General features: G+C 38.3%; 1 protein-coding gene across 1 annotated transcript; it reads right to left on the bottom strand.

The window, feature by feature from the left end:
- Nucleotides 1-942: 942 nt before the first annotated feature.
- Nucleotides 943-7496, bottom strand: degs1 (delta 4-desaturase, sphingolipid 1). The gene is made up of 3 exons (XM_089012367.1): nucleotides 7284-7496; nucleotides 3808-4550; nucleotides 943-1687 (listed from the first exon to the last, which is right to left on the bottom strand). Exons 1-3 carry the CDS (start codon nucleotides 7363-7365, stop codon nucleotides 1541-1543), a joined length of 972 nt encoding a protein of 323 aa, XP_088868493.1. The 5' UTR covers nucleotides 7366-7496; the 3' UTR covers nucleotides 943-1540.
- Nucleotides 7497-9765: the final 2269 nt, after the last annotated feature.

Raw genomic sequence — 9765 nt, 5'->3', positions numbered from 1 at the left:
CCCGGTTACGAGTGGAGAGCGCAACACATGCACACGCACACAAACAGACACGTTGGAGGTTAACGCGACGGACAGCACGACTGACCAATCAGCACACGGCGATGCTGAAGTGTTGTCACGAGTTGAGGCCCCGATCCGCCGAGCTTGCTTACGATTGACTGCTTAGGGTACGTGGTAGTGATGGGAATTGCGGCTCTTTTCAGAGAGCCGGTTCTTTTTGGCTCGGCTCACTAAAAAGATGCGGGTCTTTTGGCTCCCAAATGGCTTTTTTGTTGCTTAAATTAATTAGCTACCAAAATCATGTAAAATTATGTGAAAAACAAATTACTTATGTAAAAAATACACTATATAAAATATTTTTTATTTATATGGCTTGATTTATATGTGCACAGTGAGCATCCACAAACTTTCCCTGTGGTGACTCTGGTCTGATGATCAGCTGTCATTAATTTGCTTTTCATATTAATAATGCTGTCATACCAACGAGTAAAAAATATAATAGAATAATAATCGTGATATAACATTTGTCCACCTGTCGACCCTACGTACGGCTTTGACCGAAGACTGGGGGCGAGGAATAGAGGACAAAACCAATTAAGTTCGTAAGCCAAGGTATCACTGTATTTGCCCAATTGCACAGCCTTGGAGCAAGCCTATGAATGCTCGGTCTTGTTTGTTTTCTGAGAATCTACTGCATCTACAGGTAACTTGTATGGCACGTTAACACTAAGAAATATACTATATAAATAAACTAAAAACCAGGGATATTCTGGTTATTGACATTGTACTGCTATTATTTTGAACTGCAGTGTATGTATCTATTGTGTTTGTAGTGTATTTCATTCGATAAAGGTTAAGCATAATTTGCATACTTAACTGGAATTGTGTTTTAGTATCTGTCAACATACACCATATCCATCTGTATATAAAACATGAGCAATGCAAATTTTTAAATTAAGTTTTAATGAAAACATGAATGAAGCAGACAATTATCAGTAATCAAAGACTAATTTAAATTATTTTTTTTAATGTGTTAAATTACTTTCATGAGTACATTTGATGAAAGAAAAGATGTTAAAATGCTGCGGCACATGAAAGAATGAAAGTCAAGACGTAAAGGAAACACTGTTCAAAACTCTTTGCAGAACACATTTAAAATATTGAAAACACACACTGACATTGGCTTAAGTTTTTCTTCCCTTAAAATGTCAAAAAAGGGTTTACTTGCAACTAAATCTTTGTTATGTGTCTTAATTTCAGTAAAATATTTGACCTACACATCAGGCATAAACAACAATGTCCTTCAACAGTTGCAAATATCTCATCAGTTTCTTCGATTTACATCCTAAACACTGTGCATGAATTATAGCATATAAATTGGCTTTCAGACCTTGATCATTAAATATTTTCTTGTGTGTTGAAAAAGGGGGAGTGGGGAGAAATGAACATTTTGAATGTTAATACCTTTATATTAAAAAGTGAACAAAACGCCTCTTTTGTTTGTTTGTTTTTTGTTCCAAAGAAGCTCTCGTTGTTGAAATTACTCCAGTTTGACATCTCCTTTCAGCCTCCTCTTGACACGAGAGTACGGACTTAATGTATCATCCATGATAAAGTCATATAGCACTTTCACCCATGATGTGTATTGAGGAAGGTCATCATAATACTCTGGAGCTATTTTCTTGACCTGAAAAATTGGAATAGAATAAAATGAGAATTAGGAGAGCAAGCCCAAAACTGACCATTGTATACGAGTAAAGAAAACTAACATGTGATTAACTAGCCATACAAATCATATTCAAACATTCCTTGGTAAGAAATCATATTTTTGTAACGCTTGGCTAATCATATTGAACCATGGCAAATCATTTTTGATGACTCCTTTTCATGTTTTTTGTACATGGAGTTAATTTTCTAACTGAGGTGATAATAATAATATTACATTTTATTTCAAGCGCCTTTCAAAGCTCTCAAGGACACTTTACAGTCACAGACAAGCATAAATACAACAATAAATAAAATACAATTATAAATAGAAACAAGAGATACAACTACACAGAAAATGCAATTATAAATAGGTTTGTTTTGAGATGGGATTTGAAGGTAGGAAGAGAATCGATGTTACGAATGTTGGGAGGAAGTGAGTTCCAGAGTTTGGGGGCATAGCAGCTGAAAGCTCTGTCCCCCATCGTGCTGAGACGGGTAGGGGGGGGCACAGAGGTGGAGGGAGGAAGAGGATCTGAGAGAACGAGAGGGAATAGAAATTTGAAGAAGGTCAGATAGGTATGGGGGGCAAGGTTATGGATAGCTTTAAATGTATAAAGAAGAATTTTTAAGTTGATTCTATATTTGACCGGGAGCCAGTGGAGCTCCTGGAGGATGGGGGTAATGTGGTGAAAGGATGAGGTTCCGCTGATGATCTGGGCTGAAGAATTCTGGACGAGTTGAAGTTTGTGGAGAAGTTTCTGAGGGACACCAAGGAGAAGTGAATTGCAATAGTCAATCCAAGACTATGAACAAGGATAGCAGTGGTGTGAGGGGTGAGAGACGAGCAAAGACGATTGATGTTGCGTAGATGGAAGTACGCAGATCGGGCTAAGTTATTTATATGGGAGTGGAAAGATTGTGTGCTGTCAAGGATGAGATCGAGGCTTTTGACCTGATGGGAGGGAGAAACGGTGGAATTGTCAATAGTGAGTGAATAACTTAGCTTTGATGAGGAGAGGCAACCTTACTATGTGAATACACTGGTGCCTCTGCTTACAAAAGTCTCTTAACTTATTCACTGCCATTCCCAAATGTATTTGGGAATCGAAAAGCATGAATTTCTCCACTGCGAGACTATTAAAGGCTAATCCAATTGTAATATGTATTTGTTAGATACTTTGATTAATCTTTCTGCTTTAACTTTTATGTTGAAATCAGAGGTGTGGGAGGTGGAGGGCGGTTTGGAACAGATGCATTTATACATTGAAAATGCATCTATACATCTTTTTTAGTCATTTCCAGAACATAATATCATATGTAGAGGTACTACTGTAGAACAAATAGATTGTATTATTCTAATTTCACACATTGACACCTCCATATGTTCATGTTGTCTTAGATCAGGGGTGTCAAAGTCATTTTTGGCCGCGGGCCACATTGTAGTTATGGTTTCCTCTCGAGGGCCGTTATGAATTTGGGGGATGTTTAAATCCCTTCAAATATTACATATAGAGCACACAGCAAATTAATGAATAACTCGTTTTCAAATCTGAAGTCAAGAATAATGACTTTTATTGTGGTTGACATCCAAAAATATGAATTTTTGTCTCAGATTTTAGCAATCATCATGGAATTTAACAAGTTTGATTTGCTTTCGCGGGCCGAAAAAAATGATGTGGCAGGCCGGATTTGGCCCACGGGCCTTGACTTTGACACCTGTGTCTTAGATAATGCCAGCATCATGATGACAATACTCAACAATGCCATTGGACACTTTTATAGCATGAGAGCAGGCTCAAGGACAGTTTCTTAAAGTGTTTATCGGTTTCAAATAAGTAGGAATTTTGTGATGTCAAAGGACTCTGTAGTTTTTCACAAACCCCTGCAATGTAAGGTACTGCTACCCCTCCCCCTTTTAGTATCTTTAGAATTTTGGGTTTCGTTCCCTATTCTTTTCTTTTGATATTTGTGAAATGACCACCGAGGGTACAGAAAGAAGTACAGATGACGGCTGAAGAAACCTTTTCATCGATGGACCACTCCTGTACGACTGAGAGCTTACACAGACGTCTTACTAGTGACATGTTCAAGTATACGTACCAGAGGGAGCCTTCTTCCCGGGATGCTGGGGAAGTCATGGTGTTCATTATGATAGCCAACATTGAAGGTGAGCAGATTGAGGCAGCCATAGTAGGAGTAGGTTTCATGGCCCTTAAGGAACATGTAGTGTTCGGCGATAAAGTGACCAGAGATTGGATGTATACCCATACCTAGCAAGGAGCCAGCCAACATGTACACCACAGACTTGACCCCGCACACCCAGAAGAGCAAAATATCAAAGATGAGTTGAACAAAAACATTGGTCAGTTCCAACTGTGTTATAGGTTTCGGGTTGATACAAAGAGGTCGAATGGCATAGAAAAGAGGCTGAAGAATAATCCAGATGAATTTGCGGAAACGTGTACAAAAAAACCAGCCTTCAAAATCAGTCGGGATGTCTACATCAACACCATCTCCTCCAAGGTAGCGGTGATGGTCTAAGTGATACCGTTTGAACGAGGCAGAATAGGGCAAGCCAATTGGGAGGTTGGCGAACATGGCAAAGTATCGGTTCCACATGGCTTTGTTGTTTCCAAAAGCAGTATTGTGGGAGATTTCGTGGATAGCAAGAGTCATTGAATGGTTGATACAGCTCCCAAAAGCGTAAGTCCAAAACAAAACCCATTTCCAGTCCATATCTTTGATGAAATAAAAAGCTAAAAATTGGACAGCCACCATCAAGCATACAATCCATTTCAGGTTGAGGTCAGGACCCATTAGGGACTTGATTTGTGGATATTTCGCTGTGGGACAGAAAAGAAAAAATTGAATGAAAACATATGCAGTTGTGTACACAAACACACACACACTTTTTTCCTAGTGTAATCTTTACGACTTAAAAAAAAATCCTACTTATTTCTATCCGATGAACACTTTAAGGCAAAAAAATAGTGCATCCAAAAGATAGGCTGCCAAATGAAAAACAAAGTAATGTAGTTTATTCAATACATTGTAGAATGAAAATTGCAAAGTGCAATACATTGGGGAGACTAAACAAATTCTCAAAAAAAGACTTTATCAACATCGCAGGGATAATACTAGTGGGCCTCGATTGGCAGTACATATGCACCAAAAAGCTAGCAACCACTCATTTGACGACAATGAGGTTAAAATCTTAGCGAAAGAACATAAATGGTTTTGAAAGAGGAATGAAAGAAGCGATTTTCATAACACAGCAAAACCCTTCACTAAATCGCCATGGTGGGGTGAGGTTTAATGTGGATCGTTCTTACAACGGACTTCTTAGGCCACATAGGCTTAGGTATTCTGATGAGGTGATAATAATAATACATTTAATTTACATACCAGAGCAAGTGGGGCAATCAGGCCAGTCGTAGACCCCATAATCAGGCAATATGCTCTTGTCTAAACATGCCACTCTGATCAAAGCATTTGTGTAATAATAATAATAATAATAATAATAATAATAATAATAAGAAGAAGAAGAAGAAGAAGAAGAAGAAGAATACATTTAATTTACAAGCGCCTTTCTGAACACCCAAGGACACTTTACAATAAAAACAATACATAAAACAATAAAACAATAAATAATAAAACATCAGATTAGACTAGACCGTGAAAGCAAGTTTAAACAGGTGGGTTTTGAGGTGAGATTTGAAAGTAGGAAGGGAGTCAATACTACGGATGTTGGGTGGAAGTGAGTTCCAGAGTTTGGGAGCGGAGCGGTTGAAAGCTCTGCACGCCATCGTGGTGAGACGGGCAGAGGGCATACAGAGGTGGAGGGAGGATGAGGATCTGATGAGGAGTTAAGCAGCAAAATCCCTCCATTATGATTCAACTCAGGGTGTGATCTTTTTTGCCCCATCATGAACAATCACTGCTTGCCTGTTTTCTGAAGCTAGGCTATATTCATTCATTGCAAAATGATTTTTCAATTTAACAAATCTTCCACAATTTGATCAGAATGCCTCATTGAGACTCGTGGAGTGGCATAAACATTATTGTCAAGAACATTTGTGCGTTGGCTTCCATTTTCACATCTGTGTAAGCTCTCAGTCGTACAGGAGTGTTCCATCGATGAGAAGGTTTCTTTAGCCGTCATCTGTACTTCTTTGAAGGTGTCGGACGTTTCGCCTCTCCTCCAAGAGGCTTCGTCAGCGAACTAAAATCTTTTGCTGATAGTTTTGGCCCTATATATAGATATATATATATATACAGTAAAGTCTCGTTATATCGATATCGGATATATCGATAGTCCCGGTTATATCGATACTATTTCTATGCACGCACGGAGAAAATTACATGCAAACAGGGTCGGATATATCGATAGTCCCGGTTATATCGATATTTTTTCGGACTCCCTTGAATATCGATATAACGAGACTTTACTGTGTGTATATATATATATATATATATATATATATATATATATATATATATATATATATATATATATATATATATCCCTACTGAGCATGTGGATCAAACCTCTAAAGATGGAGGACATTGATTCACTGTGGCGACCACTGGAAGGGAAAAGCCGAAAGGAAAAGAAGAAGATATATATTCCTACTGTCCAGACGTGGCGGTGCCAGACTCTGCTATAATTGGTCCCTGATCTCAGGTTGGGGGCAGCAGAGGACTGCGGCTACACTGATTACTTCTATTGTCCTTACTGATTACTTCTATTGTCCTGCCTGAGTATGGGGTCTACGACTGGCCTGATTGCCCCATTTGATTCGGTATCACCTCATCAGCATAACTAAGCCAATGTTGCACAAGAAGTCGGTTGTACGAACGGTCCAAATTGAACCTCACCCCACCATGGCGATTTAGTGAAGGGTTTTGCTGTTTTATGAAAATAGCTTATTTTACTCCCCTTTCAAACCGTCTATTTTCTTTCCCTAAGATTTTAACCACATTGTCGTCAAATGAGTGGTTGCTAGCTTTTTCCACTTTCACAATTAACCTCTCGGCAGTAACAACACCATAACATTTATCAGTGAAATCCCGAGACAGTTTACATTCAATCGCGGAGATCTGGTTTACCTTACTGCAAAGAAGTATTTGATAACACGACATTAAATCCAAAGCACTGTCATGCATTGGTTATTCAACTTTAGAAGGAGGGTGGCTGATTACCGTAATGCACAATATTAACAATCGCTGTGGCGGTTGGCATGACTTCTTCGTTGCTCGACTGCACTATTCCACAATAAGACTCGGAGATCTTGTCAGACCGATATCGCGTACATTTAGTACATCACTTCACATGACATCTCATCACATCCACTCGCACAGAGGTAGAAATCGCATGGACGTTATCACGTTTGCGTCCACTGATCCAGATGCGTTCGCTAACATTTTATACTAAATATGCTTCTATGGGGGTAAATTGGTTTAAATGGCGCTACTTGATGGAATCGGGGGACGATCTTTATTTAACTCCAGTGACACGGCAACGACTACGCTCAAACGACATGAATTATCTAACTTGCAAAGAAAAGCTAACTCACCAAGGATTTCTTTTCTCCTGTCCGCGTGTGGCTGGTCTGTATAGACCCATTCGTAGTCTTCACGGGTTACCCGATTACCCATGTCAGAAAAATAGCTTCCAAGTATTCCCCGAGACGCAAAAGTTAAAAGTCTACGGCGTTATAAAATGGTGGTCGGTCTGGTTTCCACCTTGCCACCCCGCCCAAATGACGTCTCGAAGTAGCGTTCCTTGTAAATCGGAAGTTATAATACGGAAACAAGGGGACACTTTTTTACCTCTTTTTTTATCAAACTGAATTTACTGTAGATAGCGTATAACAAGATCGTTGTTTACAATATAAGATGTAACTCTCAGAATCCAAACGTTTCTGACAGCCGACTAATTTTTTTGTTGTTGTTTGTCTTGAGAGACAAGGAAATGCTAGTGTGTCGTCATTTGTTATGATCACGTGATCGGCCGCTAACTTCCGGTAGGCAGAAAGCCTACCAACACAACAGTTGTTAGCAAGTGCTATCATTGTTTTGTAACCTTATGCGTTTCATTTTCGATTTAGATTAATGAAAGTCTACGCATTTTAGTACAATTGTGATATTGTGTGTGGTTGTATAAAACTTCAGCCATCTTAACTCCTGATAATTCAAAGAAAATGTATCGCCGAACACAGCGTCGGGAAGATGACAGGCAGACGACAGCAAGTATCCAGCAAGAAATGAACAACGGCTGCCTCAATTCCCCAGGGACTAACTGTACATGTAACATTGATCAAGAAGAAGTGTGTTAAGATTCTAAGTACAACTACAGTATGAGAATTAATCTTGTGCCTCAGTTTGACAATATGCTGTGCTCTTTCAAATTTGTATCCCAAATTGGTTTAATGACTGACCACAACTGACATAGTATGTTCCCTTTCAAATGTTCTAATGATTAAATATGATTCAAAATGTACAACAGACACTACAACTTTGTCTTCAAAAAACAATACGGCAACTGTTCAATGTTGTAATAAAACATTGGATACACGTGTCCACTTTCTACATATTCATAAGCTTTGTGGGACTCATAAACTCACTATCGTGAGTGAACTGTCCGGGAGTATCGACGAGGTAAATTAAATATCGGTAAAAGTAATGTCCGGCCACAATCAATGTTCCCTCTAATTTTTCATGTGTCTCAGCAGACACACAAGCTCCCTAAGCACACTGAGGGCCACAATGAGCAACATCAGACGTGTATTAGTGATGTGTCGTTCGCGAACGAGCCGGTTCTTAGAGCCGGAATTCTGAAGTTAACCAAGAGAGTCGGTTCCGAACAATATACATATATACACACACACACACACACATATATATATCGATGAGAAGGTTTCTTCAGCCGTCATCTGTACTTTTTGAAGGTGTCGGACGTTTCGCCTCCTATCCAAGAGACTTGACTTTACTTTAATCTGAGACCAACACCTTCAATAAGTACAGATGACGGCTGAAGAAATCTTCTCATATATATATATATATATATATATATATATATATATATATATATCGATATATCGCTTGTAGTCGACGTGCACATTCCACCATGATGTCCCTGATCCGCTGGTGGAAAGACGCTTTGATCCTCTCCTCTTTCATCTAGAACTGCTTCATGTCATCACAAAGAGGGCATCACAAAGTCCTGAAGAATGAATGTCTCTCTGTGTCTTTGTTTTGTCATATTATTTGTTATTTAGTTTTTTTTTGTTCTTTTGACTTCAAGACGGCGCCGCGAGAGTGGCTGGCTTTCCAGCAGCTCATGTATTTCGTTTTTCTACTTTCATTCCTTTTATCACTTTGCTGCTGTGAAATGTAAATTTCTCCACTGTGAGACTAATAAAGGCATATCCAATCCAATATATATATATATATATATATATATATATCAAGCCGGCTGAAGAAACGGCTTGAAGCTGTGTTTCTTTCATCTTAACCCATTTATGCAGAGCGTGTTCATATGAACATATTCTTTTTCAAATGCATTACAGTTGTTTCTTGCCAAATTCATTATTGTTAATTATATATAATTATATTCTTGTTAATTATATTACATTTGAATCTATTTGATACTCTGTTTTGATTTTTCAATGAACTGTTAATTATATATATTCTTGTTAATTATATATATTACATTTGAATCTATTTGATACTGTTTTTTTCATGACTTTATTTGTGTTCATATTAACATATTCAGCGTAAATGGGTTAAACTGTCAAACATGAAGAATAAACAGCGTAGGTATTTCCCTCTCCCCCAGCAAATTGGCGTTTTCATGTTTGTTTGTTACAGTAATTATAAGTGCCTTGCATGCTGGGTCCGAGAGGACAGTAATTTCATCTGTGCTGTATGTCATGCATATTAGCATATTTGACAATAAAGCTGACTTTGACTTTTTTGTTGAATGCTATTGCATTGGTGACATGCTATTAACCATTGAAAATATATGCTGATTTTGTGTTATTGTGAATTGGTTCA

This window comes from Hippocampus bargibanti, linkage group LG13 (assembly GCF_051943395.1).
Source record: "Hippocampus bargibanti isolate YZ-2025 linkage group LG13, ASM5194339v1, whole genome shotgun sequence".
NCBI lineage: Eukaryota > Metazoa > Chordata > Actinopteri > Syngnathiformes > Syngnathidae > Hippocampus > Hippocampus bargibanti.
Note: the sequence above shows the minus strand (reverse complement) of the source record. Positions and strands in the feature narration are given on the sequence as shown.

Bases quoted from the DNA above. Each gene is read 5' to 3' on its own strand.
- degs1 (XM_089012367.1), bottom strand. From the start codon at position 7,365: ATGGGTAATCGGGTAACCCGTGAAGACTACGAATGGGTCTATACAGAC. The intron at 4,551-7,283 runs GTGAGTTAGCTT...TCTGTCCCACAG, and splicing joins CAGGAGAAAAGAAATCCTTG to CGAAATATCCACAAATCAAG. The intron at 1,688-3,807 runs GTACGTATACTT...CCAATTTTTCAG, and splicing joins CGGGAAGAAGGCTCCCTCTG to GTCAAGAAAATAGCTCCAGA.